General features: G+C 37.2%; 2 protein-coding genes across 2 annotated transcripts in view; both read left to right on the top strand.

The window, feature by feature from the left end:
- The window catches only part of LOC148955168 (potassium channel subfamily K member 9-like), a 265,131-nt gene that overhangs the window by 87,554 nt on the left and 155,465 nt on the right, over positions 1-22,112 (top strand). The window lies entirely within an intron of this gene.
- On the top strand, positions 677-5,643 carry LOC148955169 (protein CFDP2-like). The gene is made up of 2 exons (XM_089106392.1): positions 677-816; positions 4,755-5,643. Exons 1-2 carry the CDS (start codon positions 677-679, stop codon positions 5,641-5,643), a joined length of 1,029 nt encoding a protein of 342 aa, XP_088962518.1.

The raw sequence follows: 22,112 nt of genomic DNA, 5'->3' as shown, positions 1-22,112 counted from the left end.
CAATATCTCATTACTGGCTATGGGAATTACGTTGAAATTTTCAAGGAATGTTAAGGGGGATATGGAGCTAAGTCAATACGTCCTGTATACTTCTAGCTTGTCAAGATATCTCATCTGTAATATATCAGGAACTGCTTTGGGTATTCAGGGAATCTTTTAGGAAAAGTTGAGGGGTTGTTAAACTGTACAAAATGTGGTTTGTGTATCCATAATTCAATTGGCCGCATCTGCAATATCTCAGGAACGGCTATATGCATTAACTTGAAACATTCAGAAAATATTGAGGTGAATGTTAAACTCAATCAGAAGAAAGTATTTGCATCAAGGTTATCAAAAGGTTTCACCTTCAAAATTTCTGAAACAGATATGGGTATTCACTTGAAACTCCCAGGGAATATTCAGGGGATGTCAAACTATGTCGAAAGAAACTATGTTTATCCAGGTTGTCAAAAGGCGAATATGTGAAATATCAAAAACAACTAGAGCATTATGTCGAAACTTCCAAGAAGTACCGATGCGGATTTTAACTGTAATATCTACAATATCCTTAGAACGGCTATGAGTTTTATGGTGGAATTTTCAAAAAATGTTGAGGGGAATGTTGAACCAAATGAAAAAAATAGTATATTCATTCATTGAATATAAATGGTTTGCGTGCAATATCTCAGTAAAATCTATGGGTATTAAGTCGAAGCTGTCAGACAATTCTGATGGGTGTCAAACTAAATTAGAAATGTTTATATCCATCGTTGGTTTCAAAAGGGTGTATCTGCAATGTCTAAGGAATAGCTACGGGTATTCAGTTGAAACTTTCAGGTAATGTTCCAAAAGGAGAGATCAACAATTTGTTAATTATAGACGTAACTTTGGCGGCCAAATAATGCTTTTCTTGTCAAACTTAAGCCGAACTATGTTTACCACAAACAGCTTTAGGACTCCTTCCCAAAAACTTCTAAAGGCCATATCGTCATTTGTGCTTTACTGAAAAGCATTTGTATTTTGAGTAGTGTTTTGTCATAACATGAACAACAACACAACAAAGGAGTAATATCAGAGGGCTAATCAGATTTTAAAAAGAAGAGTGTACTAACCTCCCTCCTTCCCAAACCCTCTAAATAGATTGAGCCTCATTTACACACTATTAATAAACAATATGTATTTTGACAGTGTGGTTCTTAATTATCAAAACATAAGAAAAAAATCACCATAAGGATCAGGCACCGAAAAGCCTTATGGAAAGTTATTATTTTTCCGGTCAACCACCCGCACGGTCATTCGTTCTAATTTTAATCACATTGTTATGCCATGTCACATTTGTTTTCTATGAGTAAAGGAAGAACTTAAAGGAACTAAAATATATATTACCTCCCAGGAAAGCAAACATTGACGTTAAAAGGGGACACCAAATCACTAAAATTTAGGGGGGGAATGCATTTTTTAAAACCTTGGCGGGTGATAAATAAAAGTTCAAATAGGGATAAAATCCTTTTAATAGACAGTGATGATGATAACAGTGATAGACATTCACAAAAATACCAGATATCTCGGTCACATATGCAGTGACCGTCATCAGTAGTAAAACATCAGGGTTGTTTTACTGTTCTTTACTTTTTTTTTTCAAAAAAAAGAAAGATTTTATTCGGAATCAAGCTGGGCATTCTGAAGAGGAAAATTGTCTCTCCGGTTCTTTGAATTGTTGCCCCTGAAGTTGAAACGTAAAAATGGAGCCAGAAATTGTCCTTTATTTAGGAGGAGCTGCGCTAAAAGATAAACAGAATTGCTGAAAGATTATTAGAATGTAAGAAACAAAGCCTGTTAGGAATAAATAGTATTTTATTTACGCATGGTCTTCCAAAAAAATTGAACTGAAAATTTGGCCCTTTCAAGTCTTAATGAAAACCCCATTTTTCAAGTAAATACAATTGGTTAATCTAACAATTTCAACAAAGGATATAGTTTCTAAATTAGCGTTGTTCTTATTAAAACAACTTAAAATCTAGGCGATTGAGGGGATGAAAGCTCCCTCATGTTCAGTATAATCAAGTTTATTTGAAGTTCTGACAGAATTAGTAAATTTCAAGCAAAAGATTAGTTCCTTTATTTGAAATCCCAATTTAAGTGCCTCATTTGCGAGAAAAAACTATCCTGGGAATTTCACTGCTGAAATGGCTGAGTAAATTTTGGCAGAGGCACTTATTCACTAAGAGTTAAAGCGTGAATATTGATTGATAAATTAACTGTCATTGATTTCATTAGGGTTGTTCATTTTCCTTTGCTCCTACTCTCCTAAGTAAAATGTAGCGCACTAAGCGCAAGAGAAAAACTGAAAAAGCAAAACAAATAATTTTAAGAAAAAGTGCGTTCAGCTTGACTATTCCGGCCCATTTGGCATACCTTAAGGCTAATTACGGGTGGATTTAGAATGCACGTGGAATCATCAGCCCTCTGAAGCTCCAAAAATGCAAAAAAAGAAGAACAAAAGCGAACGACAACAAAATTGGGTACAAAATTAGCTGTGTCCCGTTTCAATCACAGAAAAAATGTGACTTTGATGCTTCTAAAACTGAAAACTTTGGTATAAAATAGAATCTTTATAAAAAAAAAAAAACCTGCCTTCTCTTCTGTAGGGAAAACAACACGGTGATGCGCATTGTATGATATCATCTTCAGTTATTCGTTTCCGCATCGATGGTTTGTAGAATTAGGGAAGAACAAGTGTCAAGCAAGGATAGGGATCAATTTTCGCAGGACGAATAGTAATAAAACTAAGCAGTCGTCTCAACAAAACTGTATAGAGCGGAAATACTAGGAAGTGCAAGATAGCTCGGCTTTGCTTTGTCGTTTTTTTATTTTTTTATATATTTTTTTTTTATTTTTTTTTTTTACAAACAAATGCTGTTTTCAACGCAGACTGTATTGGGAAATTAGGGGTCTTAGCTTTATCAAAAGCGGTGGTCGTCTTCACACGAAGAACCATGATGCTTATTTCGTCATTATTTGAAAAACATTAACAATTCTCTTTTCATAGCAAATGTCATCAATATATAAATGTTTGGATGGAAAACGACTGTCATAGCCGTATTTTTGGGGGCTTCGCCTCGTAGGAAAAATTTCCTTCCCTCTATAATCCTTCCGAACGTATCATTTTCATGGTGCAATTACACAATATGTAGAACCCTGCGGATTCAGAAAAATTCAATGGTTTAGCGAAAACATTTGATAACTAAAAAAGATGTTTTTCTTCGAATTTATTACCTATTTGAAAAAGATATTTCCATATTATTAATCGCAGATGATAAGTTTAAGGTGCCGATTATGTCTTTTCTAAATCACTGTACGACCTTTAATTTTTTTAGACAAATAATTTTGGGAATATTGTTGAAACCTCTGGAAAAGCGTTTGACCACCTCAGCACGATAAACCGCTATTGCTGCTAAGTGGCCACCCTTTTGGCACATTAAACCTACGAAAAAAGACTGTCTGAAATACTGAATTCAACGGTATAATTTTCATCAAGATCATATTTTTTCCTACTTTTTTGAAAATCAGCAAAGTTTCTCAGGCTCGTAACTGTTGATGGGTTGCTTTAAATTTAACATATTCAAAATTATCTTAAAAGCAATGTGTTTATGTATATACTGTTATCCTTTTTAGACTTTCGGTTACTATTAGCACGAATCCCTCTTGCTTGTAGTTTGTTACCACGAACTGTTTGATAAACTTTTACGGCTGACAAAACTGTGTCTTCTTAATATAATTACCTTAAAACATTGATAATTTTATTTGTAAGCCAAGGAAATAAAACATTGCCTTATTGAATTTATTTTAGTCTTTCACGACCGCGTATTTTTAGCAATTCGTTTGTGTCAGTTAATTTTTTTTTCAATTTCCAGGACACAGGAAACATAGCAAACCAACATACTACAAATGCCTTAAATTTAAGGGTGCTTAACGAACTTCCGATTTAGCTCTCACTTTAAGCAGCTTCTCAGCTATTACTGTCCAGAATTTTATCCGCTCTGTTAAGCCTTCTGGCTTTGGCCTCATAGAAGTAAAACAAGCGTAAAAAGGCGTTAAGTGGATTTTTTCTTCACGGAACGCTTCAATTAAAACTTTTTTCTTAATGTCTTAGTTGATTAGATTTTGTGTCACCTGCTTAAAATATGTCAAGTAATGGGAATTAACATTTCTTGGAGACTACAGACTTCATTTGAAGATTTATTTACGATATGTTCATTTTATGCCTTGAAAACATTTAGCATTACATTGTTGCGATTCCTGTCAAAGTTTGATTATAGTATTGTATGAAAAGCTCCCATTCCTAAACACAGCTATTGCAATCACATGCGAAGGGGCTAGGGATCTGTATGCTCTCTGGTGTTAGTTCAGTAAAAGCTCCTAAGTCCCTTCATAACTATTTTGACTAAATGTTTTAACAGAGTTTTAACAAATGCGAAAAATATAAATGCAAGTTTTACTTGATCTTTATATTCAGATTCAAATAAACCTCAACTTTTTTTTCCTGGACATTTTTCAAGAGTTAGTATATTATATACGATTATATTTCTAGAAGAATATTTAATTATTCTAGAAACATGTACATAATATTACTGAGATGAGGAGGACAACAATAATACAGTTTAGAATAAACAGCTTAAATGTATGATTATTCTTAAAACAGCTTTGAAGTAATGATAGAATAGCAAATGATTGAGGTTCTAAGCTATTTTGGATTTTTGTAATAAACATCCCAGTGCAGACGATACTGATAAGGAGTCATTCTACCAAGCTCTTCAGTCATTGACATCAGAAGTCTCATCACGTGACCTTCTTTGTGTGGATGGGGACTTCAATGCAAAGGTGGGGGCAGAAAGAGACTACTGTCCACAAGTCCTAGGGAGACATGGTCTTGGTGAAATGAATGAAAATGGAGCCCTCCTGGTAGAGTATGCTCAGAGTAATGATCTTATGGTCGGCATAACTCAGTTTGAACATAAAACCATCCACAAACAGTCATGGATCTCGCCAGACGGCAGGACGAAGAACCAAATAGATCATTTCCTAATCTTAAGGAGATGGCGGACAAGTCCTTTGGACGTACGTGGCTTCAGAGGGGCAGATACCCAGTCGGACCACATGCTGATGGTAGCAAAATTGAAAGTCAAGCTGAAAGTGCCCAAAAACACAAAGTCGAATTCTACGAAGCTTTATGATGTGGATAAGTTACATGTCCGAGAAACCCGAAGAAAATTTTGTTTTGAGTTGAACTCAATCGCTCCACTTGAAATAGAAAACGGCAGAGACAGTCCGGAAACAGCATGGCAAAAAATGAAGACAACTTACAATGAAGTTGCAAGGAATGTGCTCGGGTATAAGAAGAAACCGAATGAAAGATGGATATCACAGGAAACTTGGAAACTAATCGAGGAGCGCAATGACTTGAGACAGCAAATTTTCTCTGCTAGCGGCGACAGAACTTCGGTCTTTGCAAATGTCCTATATAGAATGAAGGACAAAGAAATCAAGAAGTCGGCAAAAGCTGACAAGCGGAGGTGTGTAGAAGAGAAGGATAGACTAGCAGAGGAAGAAGCTGGAAAAGGAGACTCCAAAGCAGTGTACAGGCTCACAACTGAGATGCTGTGAAAACTGCCCAGCAGATCTGGCTAAGTCAAGCACGAGAAAGGAAATTTTCACACCAAGACTGCGAAAATTGATGAGAGGCGGGTGTCTTACTTCGAAAATGTTTCAAATTGATCAAGACAAACTGACCGAGAAAGCATCCCTTTTAAGATCTTTCTTAAGCTTAAGATTAACAAAATCTCCCAACATCTGCGGAAATACTTGTTGCAGTGAAGAAACTCAAGAATGGAAGATCACCTGGTGAAGACTGCATAACTTCAGAAATGATCAAGGCATCAATGAGGGCATGCCTCTCAGTGTGGATAACAGTGATTGCAACAGTGTGGCAGTTTGAAAAGGTCCCTGGTGGCTGGACCAAAGGGATAATTGCTAAGATATTTAAGAAAGGTGATGCTCTTAACTGCGATAACTGGCGAGGTATAAACCTAATATCAGTACCAAGTAAGGTTGTAGTGCTTGTAATACTCGAACGACTGAAAAAAAGCACTTGATCCGTATCTGAGAGAAGAGAAAAATGGCTTTCGGACGGGTAGATATTGTTCAGATCTCATATTCACGCTCAGGACTCTGATAGAAGAAGCAAATGAGCGGTCCAACAAAGTATACATGCTCTTCATTGATTTTGAAAAGGCCCTCGATTCCGTGGACCGTGACAAACTCTGGAAAATTCTACAGTATTTTGGTGTCCCCAAGAAAATAATAAGTTTGATCATGGCCTTTTATGAAAATACGGAATGTTGCATAAAGACAGATAACGGAACAACTAGCTACTTTAAAATTATGTCAGGAGTGCGACAGGGATGCGTTTTATCACACTTTGTATTTGTAATTTTAATGGACTATGTTTTGAGTGAAGCGGATGGATTCGGAATAACAGTCGGAAATAAAATCCTCTCAGACCTTGACTTTACGGATTATGTGGCACTTCTGGAAATGACAAAGCAGCGACTCCAGGAGCTCCTTAATAAATTGAGCGTTAAAGCGGAGAAAGTTGGCCTAAACATCAACATAGACAAGACTAAATCAATGGCAACATCAGGTTCGCCAGTGGAGCTCCTGCACAAAAATCGTAGAGTCGAACAAGTCCATGAATTTAAATACCTTGGAAGCTGGGTCGATTACACAGGAAAAGTGCAAAATGAGGTTAAGAGAAGACTTGGAATGGCTACGCTGCTTTCAACAAACTTAAGCCCGTATGGAAATCAAAGAAGTACTCGCTTGTACTAAAGCTGCGACTTCTTAGTAGCAACGTTTTGTCCGTGCTATTGTATGCCAGTGAGTGCCGGAAACTAGATGTTGGGACAGAGAAAATATTCACAGCTTTCGAAAATATGTGCTTGGAATGCGTACTGAATATCGTTTGGTGTCAAAGAGTCAGCAACATTGAGGTCCGCAGAAGAACTGGCCAGCCGCTTATTACTGAAGTGATTAAGAAGAAGAGATGAAGCTATCTAGGCCACGTCCTTCGGATGAAGGACTCAAGAATCCCGAACCAGGTTCAACATTGGCAGCCGCGTGGGCGTCGACAGAGGGGAAGACCGAGAAACACACTCAGACGCACATACGATCGTGATCTACACAGTGCTCACACATCACTACAACCCCAGTGGGAGGATGTACTTGCCGCAAGTAGTAAGGGTATAATAGATTGAAAACCTACAAAAAAACCTACATGAATATGCGTGTAGTTTAACCGGTACATTGGCTTACCAGGGTCAGTCACCTATTACTACGAACGGTACATGCCTTACCAGACGGGTTTCTAAGGAAAAAACCACGTTTTGGAACTAGGAGCGAGATTGTGTGATGCAATCTGACTGGTTTCGTTTCACGGGTTCATTAATAGAACGACTAATGTTTTTGAAAAGGGTAATTACTTCTAAGTTCAATAACCAAATTAAACTTCCGATGGTTAAGAAAGCGTAACGGGTAATTAAAGTATGAGGAATGGGATGCTATAATTAGAATGGTTTTAAGTTGAAAATTGTGACGTAAAAATAACTCTATTTGCGATTTTTTTTTCCGAAAAGGTATTTGTGTAAAGGTATTGCGTTGGTTAAGAAAGCATAACGGGTAATTAAAGTATGAGGAATGGGATGCTATAATTAGAATGGTTTTAAGTTGAAAATTGTGACGTAAAAATAACTATTTGCGAATTTTTTGCGAAAAGGTATTTGCGTAAAGGTATTACGTTGGTTAAGAATGCCTCACGGGTAATTAAAGAATGAGGAATGGGATGCTTCCATCAACAATACAAAGAATATACTCAGATACTTAATAGATTTGACGCCTACAAGAGACATTGGTAAAAGGTATTCAATAGCTTAATTGAAAAGTAACGATAGAATGACATTGTGACTTGACCTCACTTTACCTCTCCGATGTGGTCTGTATAATACACAAGTAACGTTTGAAAAGTATTGTCAATTTAAAAAGAAATGGCTGAAAAGTGTTTTGAAGGAGATGGGTTGCATGGAGGGTTGAGTTGCACGAGGGTTAGTTAGAGGGGGTACAGTTACACGGGGGTTTAGTTAAATTGGGTTGAGTTGCACGAGGGTTCAGTTAAAGAGGGTATAGTTACACAGGGGTTTAGTTAAATTGGGTGGAGTTGCACGAGGGTTCAGTAGCACGAGGGTTCAGTAATATGGGGATTCAGTTGTACAGGGTTTCGGTTATGCAGGGGTTCAGTTACATGGAGGGTTCAGTTGCACGAGGGGGGATTTGCGAATTGGAGGAGATGGGATGATAGTGTACTGTATAATAGACAAGTGATGTTTTGGAGAGTATTGTTAATTTAAAATAGTTTAGAAATAAAAAAAATTTAACAAGAAATGGCTGAAAAGTGTTAGTTACACGGGGGTTTAGTTAAATTGGGTTGAGTTGCACGAGGGTTCAGTTAAAGGGGGTATAGTTACACAGGGGTTTAGTGAAATTGGGTGGAGTTGCACGAGGGTTCAGTAGCACGAGGGTTCAGTAACATGGGGATTCAGTTGTACAGAGTTTCGGTTATACAGGGGTTCAGTTACATGGAGGGTTCAGTTGCACGAGGGTGGAATTGCGAATTGGAGGAGATGGGGTGGTTGTTTACTGTATACTGAACAAGTGTTGATGTTGTTAGTAATGCATTTTTACAACATTTTAGAAATAAAAAAAATTTAACAATAAATGGCTTAAATTGGGTGGGAGGGGCATGTGATTGCAGGGCGCGTTGGGTTGCAAAATGATTCAGTGATAGAGGGTACAGTTAAACGGGGGTTTAGTTAAATTGGGTTGAGTTGCACGGGGGTTCAGTAGCAAGAGAGTTCAGTAGCACGGGGGTTCAGTTGTACAGGGTTTTGGTTATACAGGGGTTCAGTTACATCGAGGGTTCAGTTGCACGAGGGTTCAGTTAAAGGGGGTATAGTTACACAGGGGTTTAGTTAAATTGGGTCGAGTTGCACGAGGGTTCAGTAGCACGAGGGTTCAGTAACACGGGGGTTCAGTTGTACAGGGTTTCGGTTATACAGGGGTTCAGTTACATGTTCAATTTTTTTTAAGTTTAATTAATAAAATAAAAAATGTTTAATTGGATTGTGTTATTATCAATTGTGTGAATACTGGCGAGGCAGTGAGGGGGGGGCCCCCCAGGAGTCTTTTAAAATATCTAGCGTAAGAGTCACAGTAGGTTTTGAGGGGAGAGTAGGAATGCTACTTATATAATATCCCTGGTAAACATTTGACTTGAAATGCTTCCCAAAGAGTATTTATATTCTTGTCACTTTTCGTTCCCCCAATTTTTCAAAGCAGGTGTTTACAACTAAGGGGGAAACTGGCCCGACCAAAGAGTATTTATATTCTTGTCACTTTTCGTTCCCCCAATTTTCCAAAGCGGGTGTTTACAACTAAGGAGAAACTGGCCCGACCAAAGAGTATTTATATTCTTGTCACTTTTCGTTCCTCCAATTTTTCAAAGTGGGTGTTTACAACTAAGAGGAATGGCAGAGGGATGTATTAGCGAAGTTATAGTGGAGGGCGAGTTGCTAGCGAAAAACCCGTGTGGATGAGTTGAAATAAAAATTTGAATGAGAAATGAATGAAAAGTGTTTTTGGGTATATGGGTTGATTGGCAGAAGGAATATTAGCGAAGTTATAGTGGAGGACGAGTTGCTAGCGAAAAACCCATGTGGATGAGTTGAAATAATTTTTTTTTTAAAAATTTTTGAATTAACATTTTTTGATTGGCAGAAGGATGGATTAGCAACGTTATAGTGTAGGGCGAGTTGCTATCGAAAAACCCGTGTGGATGAGTTGAAATAAAAAAAAAATTTAGCATGAAATGACTGAAAAGTGTTTTGGGGGAGATGGGTTGATTGCCAGAAGGATGTATTAGCGTAGTTATAGTGGAGGGCGAGTTGCTAGCAAAAACCCCGTGTGGATGAGTTGAAATAAAAAAATTTAACAAGAAAATACAATTCTCTCGTTCAAATGTGAAACTTAGGTCCATTCTCTGGTTCAAATATAAAACTTAAGTCCAGTTTTGGATACTCATAATAATGTGGACTGGTAGTTCTAATTCAATTTTTTTTTCATAAAAACAAACTATTTTTTAAACTTCGAAATTGTTCAACTTTATTTATTTTTACGTATCTTAAAATGACAAAATATGCTTACGGCTCTTACAATTGTACTCTGTGATTGGTCAGAGACACAATTTGGCTTTCCGACTGGTATTTTATGTCCGGATATCGACACTACCTATTCAATTGCATGTATTAAATAAGTATTTCTTACGCAGTAGAACGATAAACACATAAGTCATATGTTTTAAAAAAGGGAAGATGAAGCAATTTAATAAAGTGTGCTCACATGTCAATGTTATTGTAGCATTTAATGCTGACAAGGAGAAGTATTTAAACTATGAAACAAGTAAAAATGGTAGCACTATTGGAAACGTATGTGTGCATTGTCATGACAGTAAGGAATTTAATTTCTTTGGAGTACCAAAAAAATCAACTCTTCTTATGGTGGATATGCAAGAGTGAGATATCCAGAGATGATAGCACTCAAAGAAAATGCCAACATAAAAATAATAGTTGATGAAGAGGGACATCTTCATGCTAGTGCTATAGGTAACATGCTACCTATTGATAGAACCTTTCGTCGGCTTTTAGGTATTAGCATTCAAATGAAAGCAAAGAGGAAAAGAAAGGCCTACTCTGCTACTAATATCGTAAACCATATCTTGTCTACGTGTCAAAACTTTTACCTGCGTAAAATTTATATGATAATAGACAGTGAAATTGACAGAAAAATAAAAAGGGTATTATCAGAAAATATCACTATGGAATGTAAAGATTAAACGATTAAAAACAAAGCACCAGCAAACGTTACTGGCATTGATAAAACAGTCAATGAATCAAATAATACCAAAGACGAAAAGCATTTTGAGCCTGTTCATGAGACACCAGTAAAAATTGTATATGATTCAAAATGGAATAATGATTATTCTACTGATTACGAACTAAGAGAAGACAATAACTACTATATCAAGAGAGAACATGGTGAACTATTTTATGGAACAGATTCAAAATGTCCAAATTTAATCATTGATATTAATAATGTATCATAATATGAGAACGACACGCACATAGAGACAACACACACACAGACAGACGACACACACATAGTGACGACAAACGCACAGAGACGACACACACACAGAGAATACACACGCACAATGACGACACACACACACACACACATAGAGACGACACACACACAGAGATGACACACACACAGAGAGACGAGACACACACACACACACAGAAACAACAAACACAAAGAGAGACTACACACACACAAAGAGACGACACACACACACACAGATACTAAACATACATAGAGACGAGACACGCACAGAGAGGACACACACACACACAGACAACAAGAACAGACACCACGCACACAGAGACAACACACACACAAACACGACACACACACATAGCGACAACACACGCACAGAGACGACACACACACAGAGACGACAACACACAGAGAGAAGACACATGCACAGAGATGACACACACACACAGAGACGACACACACACAGAGATGACACACCTACACACAGAGACGAAACAAACACAGAGACGACACACGCACAGAGGAGACGACTTAGAGACGACACACGCACAGAGATGACAAACACACAGAGACGAGACACAGAGAGAGAGACGACACACACACACACACACACACACACACACACGAGACGACAAACACACAGAGACAACACACACAAAGAGATTACAAAAATACACACACACAGAGACGAAACACACAAAGAGACAATACACGCACAGAAACGACAGACAGACAGAAAAAACACAAAAACAGAGACGACACACCCAGAGATATGACACACATATAGAGACGAGACACGACACACAAACAGAGTCATAGTGAGAGAGATATCCAAAAAGTTGGGTTGATCTAGGTTCACTTAGAGTGGCACGCCACTCTAAGTGAACCTAGATCAGCCCAACTTTTTGGATCTCTGTCTGTTTTTGTGGTCTCTGTTTGTGTGTCGTTTCTATGTGTGTGTAGAGATAGTTGTCGTCTCTGTGCGTGTGTCTTATCTCAATGTGTTCAGTCTGTGGGAGTTTGCGGTCGAAATGTGTGTGTCTTCTGTGTGTGTGTGTTTTCTGTCTGTGAGTGTCGTTCTCTTATTATGATACATTATTAATATCAATGATTAACTTTGGACATTTTGAATCTGTTCCATAAAATAGTTCACCATGTTCTCTCTTGATATTGTAGTTATTGTCTTCTCTTAGTTCGTAATCAGTGGAATGATCATTGTTCCATTTTGGATCATGCACAATGTTTACTGGTGTCTCATGAACAGGCTCAATATGCTTTTCGCCTTTGGTGTTATTTGATTCATTGACTGTATGATCAATGCCATTAACGTTTGCTGGTACGTTGTTTTTCCTCTTTTCATCTTTATATTCCATAGTGATATTTTGTGACAATACCCTTTTTATTTATCTGGCAATTTCACTGTCTATTATCACATTAATTTTACACAGTTAAAAGTTTCGGAATGTAGACAAGATATGGTTTATGATATTAGTAGCAGAGAAGGCCTTTCTTTTCCTCTTTGCTTTCATTTGAATGCTAATACCTAAAAGCCGACGAAAAACGATGGGGTGTAACAATAGGTAGCATGTTACCTATAGCACTGGCAAGAAGATGTCCCTCTTCATCAACTATTATTTTTATGTTGGCATTTTCTTTGAGTGCTATCATCTCTGGATATCTCACTCTTGCAAATACGTCATAAGAATAGTTGATTTAGTTTGGTACTCCCAAAAGATTAAATTCCATATTGTCATGACAATGCAAAAATACATTTTCAATAGTGATATCATTTTTTACTTGTTTCATAGTTTAAATACTTCTCCTTGTCAGCATTCAATGCTACAATAACATTGACATGTGAACACACTTTATTAAAATGCTCCATCTTCACTTTTTTAAAAGATATGACTTATGTGTTTATCGTACTACTGCGTAAAAAATACTGATTTAATACATGCAATAGACTAGGTAGTGTCGATATTCGGACATAGAATACCAGTGGGAAAGCCACATTGTGTCTCTGACCAATCACATAGTACAATTTTTAGAGCCGTAAGCATATTTTGTAATTTTAATATACGTACAAAAAAAAATAAATTTGAATAATTTCGAAGTTTAAAAAAATAGTTTGTTTTTATGAAAAAAAAAATATTGAATTAGAACCATCAGTCCTCATTATTATGAGTATCCAAAACTGGACTTAAGTTTCACATTTTAATCAGAGAATGGACCTAAGTTTCACATTTGAACGATTTTATTGTATTTTCTTGTTAAAATTTTTTATTTCAACTCATCCACACGGGGTTTTCGCTAGCAACTCGCCCTCCACTATAACTACGCTAATACATCCTTCTGCCAATCAACCCATCTCCCCAAAAAAACTTTTCTGTAATTTCTTGTTAAAAAATTTTTTTATTTAAAATCATCCACACGGGTTTTTCGCTAGCAACTCGCCCTCCACTTTAACTTCTCTAATACATCGACAATCAAACAATTTTAGTCATTTTTTGTTAAAAAAAAAAATTATTTCAAATCATCCACATGGGTTTTTCGCTAGCAACTCGTCCTCCACTATAACTTCGCTAATACATCCTTCTGCCAATGAAGCCAGATCAACCAAAACACTTTTCAGTCATTTCTCATTAAAATTTTTATTTCAATTCATCCACACGGGTTTTTCGCTAGCAACTCGCCCTCCACTATAACTTCGCTAATACATCCTTCTGCCATTCCTCTCAGTTGCAAACACCCACTTTGAAAAATTGGGAGAACGAAACGTGACAAGAATATAAATACTATTTGATTGGGCCAGTTTCTCCTTAGTTGTAAAAACCCGCTTTGAAAATTTGGGGGGACGAAAAGTTACAAGAATATAAATACTCTTTGGTCGGGCCAGTTTCACCCTTAGTTGTAAAAACCCGCTTTGAAAAATTGGGGGTACGAAAAGTGACAAGAATATAAATACTCTTTGGTAAGCATTTCAAGTCAAATGTTTACCGGGGTATTAAATAAGTAGCATTTTTACATCTCCCTCAAAACTTAATTTCCCCCTTCCTAGCTTTATTTTAACTGAATACTTGCCCCACCCCCCCCCCTCACTTCATATAAAGTAGTCAAAATAGAGCTTAGCCAAATCTAAATTTCATCATTTTTTATGTTATTAATTACACTGAAAAAAATTGAACATGTAACTGAAACCCTGTATAACCGAAACCCTGTACAACTGAACCCCCGTGCTACTGAAACCTCGTGCTACTGAACCCTCGTGCAACTCGACCCAATTTAACTACACCCCCGTGTAACTCTACCCCCTTTAACTGAACCCTCGTGCAACTGAACCCTCCATGTAACTGAAACACTGTATAACCGAAACCCTGTACAACTGAACCCCCGTGCTACTGAACGCTCATGCTACTGAACCCCCGTGCAACTCAACCCAATTTAACTAGATCCCCGTGTAACTGTACCCCCTTTAACTTAACCCTCGTGCAACTCAACCCTCCATGCAATCCCATCTCCCTCAAAACACTTTTCTGCCATTTCTTGTTAAATTTTTTTTTTCTAAACTATTTTAAATTGACAATACTCTCCAAAACATCACTAGTGTATTATACAGTACACTATCATCCCATCTCCTCCAATTCGCAAATCCCCCCTCGTGCAACTGAACCCTCCATGTAACTGAACCCCTGTATAACCGAAACCCTGTACAACTGAATCCCCATGTTACTGAACCCTCGTGCTACTGAACCCTCGTGCAACTCCATCCAATTTAACTAAACCCCTGTGTAACTATACCCCCTTTAACTGAACCCTGGTGCAACTCAACCCAATTTAACTAAACCCCCGTGTAACTAACACTTTTCAGCCATTTCTTGTGAATTTTTTCTTTATTTCTAAACTATTTTAAATTGACAATACTCTCCAAAATATCACTTGTGTAGTATACAGTACACTCTAACCCCATCTCCTCTACGTCGCAAATGCCCCCTCGTGCAAATTAATCCTCCATATAACTGAACCCTTTCATAACCGAAATCCTATCAAACTAAACCTCCAAGCTACAGACCACTTGTGCAACACAATCCAATTTAACTAAAACCCAGTGTAACTCTACCCCCTTTAACTGAACCCTCGTGCAACTCAACCCAATTTAACTAAACCCCCGTGTAAATGTAACCCCTTTAACTGAACCCTCGTGCAACTCAACCCTCCATGCAACCCATCTCCCTCAAAACACTTTTCAGCCATTTCATTTTAAATTGACAATACTTTTCAAACATTACTTGTGTATTATACAGACCACATCGGAGAGGTAAAGCGAGGTCAAGTCACAATGTCATTCTATCGTTACTTTTCAATTAAGCTATTGAATACCTTTTACCAATGTCTCTTGTAGGCGTCAAATCTATTAAGTATTTGAGCATATTCTTTGTATTGTTGATGCAAGCATCCCATTCCTCATTCTTTAATTACCCGTGAGGCATTCTTAACCAACGCAATACCTTTACGCAAATACCTTTTCGCAAAAAATTTGCAAATGGAGTTATTTTTACGTCACAATTTTCAACTTAAAACCATTCTAATTATAGCATCCCATTCCTCATACTTTAATTACCCGTTACGCTTTCTAAACCAACGCAATACCTTTACACAAATACCTTTTCGCAAAAAATTCGCAAATAGAGTTATTTTGACGTCACAATTTTCAACTTAAAACCATTCTAATTATGGCATCCCATTCCTCATACTTTAATTACCCGTTACGCTTTCTTAACCATCGGAAGTATAATTTGGTTATTGAACTTAGAAGTAATTACCCTTTTCAAAAACATTAGTCGTTCTATTAATGAACCCGTGAAACGAAACCAGTCAGATTGCATCACACAATCTCGCTCCTAGTTCCAAAACGTGGGTGTTGCCTTAGAAACCCGTCTGGTAAGGCAAGTACCGTTCGTAGTAATAGGTGACTGACCCTGGTAAGCCAATGTACCGGTTAAACTACACGCATATTCATGTAGGTTTTCAATCTATTATACCCTTACTACTGCCGCAGCGCCAATACGTAACGTTTACCGAGGCTTCGTCGCACCCCCGATGGCTCAGGAGGACCTAAGTTCTAAGTAAGTAAGATAAACAGATCTATCAGCTTCATAGGCTACTTGTAGGTTTAATTGATAGAACTACATGGCAAAAATTTTCCAAGTTTTCGCTTCGAAGTGGATTCTAAACATTTTAAGCCATTTAATATATTTGTCTTTGATAATGTGTGTCTGAAACGGTGTCTGTCTGCGCCAATAAATGATGAGAAATCATTTGCGCTACATTTGACAGCGCTCAGTAGGCAAAATAAAAAAAAGCAACAAGTTTTTCTATTGAAAGTGAGGAGCCACATAAAAACTCAAAATGACCAGAAATTCTTCCGTACATGAAGGGGCTGCCCCCCTCCTCAATACCTTGCTCTTCACGCTATAGTTTTTAGCCCTTTTGAAAAAGCTTCCTATTCTAATTAAACGGCCCTTGTGTTTCAGGAGTCGTTCTTAAAAAGATTGGAACAAAAAGCCAAACTTTAAAATTTAAAAATCAAGGTATTGAGAAGAGGGGTAACCCTTTAATATACAGAATAATTTCTGTTCGTTTTGAGTTTAAATGTTGCTCCTTACTTTCAGTTGAAAAAACTTTTTTCAACTGAAAAAAGAATAAAATTTTTTATGTTTTATTTTTTTTCGTTATTTTTTTTATGTCAGATCATTTTTCAAATAATGTGAGTAAAAACTTTTGATATATGCACTAAACTTGATGGATTTTATAAATTAAAAATCAGTATTATAAGTCGATTCGGTACTGTTTTGCTTAATGGTACACACCAAAGAAGTCAAGTTTGATTAATGCTAACAAAAAGAATAAAATAGGATGTATATATAACAGTTTAGAAACAAATTTGGGCTATATATTTGCACATTAGGGGGGTGGGGGGGGGGGGTTAAGGCGTAGAATATATTAAATAAGTAACCTAACCTAAATTAACCTAGGTACCTTCCCCCCCCTAAACCCTAAAAAACAACAGTTTACATTTGTAAATTCAATGAGAAACCACGCTCTTCGATCAATTTAGACAGCAATTAAATAAAAAAAAAAGTTTTTTTTTAACTGAAAGTAAGGAGCGATGTTAAAACTTAAAACGAACAGAAATTATTACGTATATGAAAGGGCCTGTCCCCTCCTCAACGCCTCGCTCTTTACGCTAAAGTTTTTTATTGTTTAAAAAGATAAAGTTGTGAGAAAGTCAAACTTTGGCGTAAAGAGCGAGGCGTTGAGGAGGGGACAGTCACTTTCAAACACCGAATAATTTCTGTTCGTTTTAAGTGTTAACGTCGCTCCTTACTTTCAGTTAAAAAACTTGTTTTTTTAATTTAATTTTTGAACGTTTTTTAATTAATGCAGGTTTTGATTTTGCCTCACCGTAAATTAATAATTAAAACAAAATTTACATATTAATTTTACCTTTATTTGGTTAAATGGCTTTCTCGAAGCTTGTTTAATTTTATTTACGAACGTTTTTATTAATAATAAATATACGTAACTTACGAATTAACTTACTTAACGAACTTCTATATTCATATATTTATAATACATATATTAGGGGGTTCACCCCCTATTAATACCTTGCTGTTTACGCTAAACTTCGGATTTTGTTCCAACTCTTTAAAAATGACTCCTTAATCACAAAGGGCGTTAATTAGAATAAATAGCTCTTATGAAAGTACTAAGAAATCTTTGGTTTAAAGAGCGAGGTATTGACTAGGGAGTGAACCCAGTCGTATACGTAATATTTTCTGTTCTTTTTAAGTTTTCATGTTGCTCCTTACTTTCAGTTGAAAAACTTGTTTTTTTAAATTAATTTCTGATCTTTTTTTTAAATTATGCTGGGAAATCTGGCATCCCCTTCATAGCAATGTCCCCTCCCCCATGAAAGCTTTCTCCTAGGAAAGATCCTCCCACATAACCCCTGACTCACTCCCCCCACTACCAGAAAAAATCCCCCCTGAAAACGTCTGCATACTTCCCAATAACCAATACTATATGTTAACATTGGGTAAAGTTCATAACTTTCAGCCCTCCTCCCGGGGACTTCGGGGGATTAAGTCATCCTAAAAGACATAGTTATCATATTTTCGACCATGCTGAACAAAATGGCTCTCTCAAAATTTTGATCGGGTGACTTTGGGAAAAAATTAGCGTGGGAGGGGGCCTAGTTGCCCTCCATTTTTTTTGTCACTTAAAAAAGGCACTATAACTTTTATTTTTCGTTCCAATGAGCTCTCTCAAGATATTTTAGGACCAATGGATCGATAAGATCACCCCTGGGAAAAAAAAAGAAAAAAAAATACACATCCGTAATCTTTCTTCTGGCAAAAAATTCAAAATTCCACATTTTCGTAGATAGGAGCTTGAAATCTCAACATTAAGGTTCTCTGATACGCTGAATCTGATGGTATGATTTTCATTGAGGTTCTTTATCTTTTAGGGGTCTTTCCCCTTTTTTCGAAAATCAGCCAAATTTTCTCAGTCGCGTAACTTTTGATGGGTAAGATTAAACTTAATGAAACTTATGTATTTGTAATCAGCATTAAAATTTGATGTTTTGATGTATCTTTTAGTATCAAAATCCCGTTTTCTAGAGTTTCAGTTACTATTGAGCCGGGTCGCTCCTTACTTACAGTTGGTTACCACGAACTGTTTGATTACCCGCTTTACGAGTCTCCATCACTGCATTCATTCGACTGTTTATAGCGCTGTGTACCATTAAGCAAAACAGTACCGTCGATATTTGATGTATCTATTAACGTCAAAATTTCATTTTTTAAATTTCCAGTTACTACTGAGCCACGTCGCTCCTTACTTTCAGTTTCTTACCACGAACTGTTTACTGCTAACATTTATTCGCGAGGAAAAATTCATGTTTTCGAGTTTTCAACTTCGAGTTCAAGTCCGCAAAACTAGGCAAATTAGGTCAATGTTCCACCACCATGTTTCAAGCTGCTTCTAAGGGCTTTTCTCCTCATTGTTGTACAGGAGGTAACTTTACATCGGAAGTTTTTTTTTTTTTTTTATTTCTCAGGAGAGCGGATACAATTTACAAAATAGACTGTAAACACACGAGATATATATGTATATAAGAATTAATAATATTAATAAGAGTTACTTAATATGGTTTTTTTTTGTCAATAGCTAGTTAATATGTCAATAGCTTTGTGTTTTTGATTTATGTTAAACTTTTCATGAACCAATAGACTTATCTAGAATAAAAATGTTTTGAAAAGAAAACTGACACGACTTTTTGGCTGTTCATTGAAGATATGTTACTTCTTATGCTAATATTTCTTAGGAGAACATGTAGAGAAGATTATTTATCAAAAAGCTTGTATTGGCAACACAGTACTGCTAGGAACAAATCAAATAGTTTGTGGTAACGAACTGTAGTAAGGATCGACCCGGCTCAATTGCAATCGTAACTCTAAAAAACGGATTTTCGATACCATTAGATACATCAAAAGAATCGAATTTTCATGCTGATTTCAAATATATAATTTTCATCAAGTTTAATCTTACCCGTCAATAGCTACGAGTCTAAATTTGCCTTATGTTCAAAAAAAAGGGGGAAACACCCCCTAAAAGAGATAGAATCTTAACGAAAATCAAACCATCAGATTCGGCTTATGGGACAAGATTGCAACATAAAAGATTTTTACACCGTCTAGTAGAGAAAAAAAAATTCTTTAAGACACATCAAAAGTCCCCAAAAATTCCCTTGGTGGAACAGGGTAAAAACAGGGGGAAAGGGGAAAATTGGAAAAATTCAGGAACAGATTTAATGTGTGCTCAAATTTCATGTCTGCTCTTTTTATGCGTGGAGAACTCCGAAAAAGAAAGTTATATTGTTTTATCGCAGGACTTGGTTCGATTTCCCCCTTTAATGGGGAAGGGGGAGGGGGAAAACAGTATCCTCGAGAGTTGTGCAATATGGCTGGTCAAAATGCTGTCCCCGAAGCTTTTTGACTGGAAGATTTAAAAAAAACATGGTATTAGATTCGCATTTCGCTTATCTGCAGTGTTTTCACCAAAGGGGAGACAATGCACCGGGCCTTCGGAGTACGGGGGCAGATTTATTTCGACTATATAATAGAAACATAAGACAAAACTAAATGTAAAAAATGAAACAAATCAGATAACTTCGGTAATCACAGCAAAAGATAATTACGGTTTGGATTTAACTAAAAAGGATAAGCTCAAGGATTTGTAATAACCATCGTCTTTTTCATCGTTATCAACAAAAACATCTTTATTGGAACACACAATCCCTTGGCAGTCTTTGCAAGCAAGTGTGCAAGACAATCCGTTTTTTTGCAACTACAGTGTAAACTGTCACAGTTGGAACGCGCGCAGCTAAAATGAATCATATTTAGCAGATGAGGCAGAGTAGGTCCGATGTCTGTCGTGATCAGAGTGAGGCGTCCATCACATAATCGCAAACCCCAGTCTTTCGGGTCGAGTTCTGACGCAGTATTATGCTATTCCATTACCTGATAGAAGACTCCATAAGAGTGAAATTTCACAGCTGATGGAGTCGGTGGAAGTGTGTCTGGGTTCACAAGAGTTGATGTCTTTGAGCTGTTCAGTTTTTTAAGAAAAAGCCTGTACCTAGCTTTCCTGAGACCATCCCCTTTCTTAGCCTTGTAGAAACACAGCAAAATATTTTCAATGGAATGCTGGACTTTTTACTTCGTAAAGCGTGGATTAAGGAATACTTCACAGTTATTCCTAAATTATTCATGGCTTTTCAGGAATGGCAGGACAGCCTTCTTTCCTATCCCAAGCAAACGGGACGTCGTGTCACAACCAAGAAAAGCGTGGTCAACAAGAATAGAGTGACAAACCTGTTCCAGCGATCTTTTGATAAAGTTGATGTGCCAATATTAAGTTGACAACGCTATTGACTTGGTACTGGTTTTGAATTAGAGATCCCTGGCTTCCGGAGGCAGGTGATGGAGGAGAATGATCAATAAATCAGTGTCGTTCTCGACTACTGCAGTTACCCTTTCCTTGGCCGCATTAAAACATGTTAATCTAATCAGAACGTCCGCATCTCTCTCTGCATGAAGGACAGTGAGCCCGGCTTGGACAAACTTCTTACCAATAGCTAGAATAATGTTCTACTTATTTTTGGGATTCCGAAAGAAGTCCTCCTTCTTCCTTTGCAGCTTCATACTCAGTGTGAAATCGACGGTCGGACACTAGATACCTTTCGTTTGACTAACCTAGGTCTACATCCTTGGTAGACGAACCTGAAGTGCAACCATCAAAGATGATGGAAGCATTTGAATACTTCTGTGTCACGAATGAAGCGTAGCTGTTGCAAATCTGTTTGAAAGTGGCATAGAATATGCTGGAGTGGCCATCCACCATCGATCACGTATTTTTCCGACTCTTTGGATAGGACGTTCACAGGTTCTGCCTTTGCTAATTTCGAAATAGCTTTTGCTAGCTCCACTTTATCTGGCTGTCGCAGCAGGCTTGAGGATTCAAAAAGGGCATTAGGATAGCTGGAGAATTCGAATTTGAGAGTTTCTTCAATATCCCCTCCGGCTGTAGTTGTCGCTGCTGCAAGACGTTTGAACAGAAGACTTACGTAAATTTGTTTGTCTTCACCTTCAGCTTCGGAAATGTTGCCTTGATAGGCCATCGTGATCACTTTGCTTTTGCGCTTGAAGATGTAGCGATTGGCATCGGCACCATCCATTGACTTCAGAATTTCTTTTCCTATCGCATTTGCTGGATCCGCGATGACA

The sequence above is a fragment of the Artemia sp. Qi Xiang Cuo genome, chromosome 2 (genome assembly GCF_049724085.1).
Source record: "Artemia sp. Qi Xiang Cuo chromosome 2, ASM4972408v1, whole genome shotgun sequence".
Lineage (NCBI taxonomy): Eukaryota > Metazoa > Arthropoda > Branchiopoda > Anostraca > Artemiidae > Artemia > Artemia sp. Qi Xiang Cuo.
Note: the sequence above shows the minus strand (reverse complement) of the source record. Positions and strands in the feature narration are given on the sequence as shown.

Bases quoted from the DNA above. Each gene is read 5' to 3' on its own strand.
- LOC148955169 (XM_089106392.1), top strand. From the start codon at position 677: ATGGGTATTAAGTCGAAGCTGTCAGACAATTCTGATGGGTGTCAAACT. The intron at 817-4,754 runs GTAATGTTCCAA...TAAACATCCCAG, and splicing joins TATTCAGTTGAAACTTTCAG to TGCAGACGATACTGATAAGG.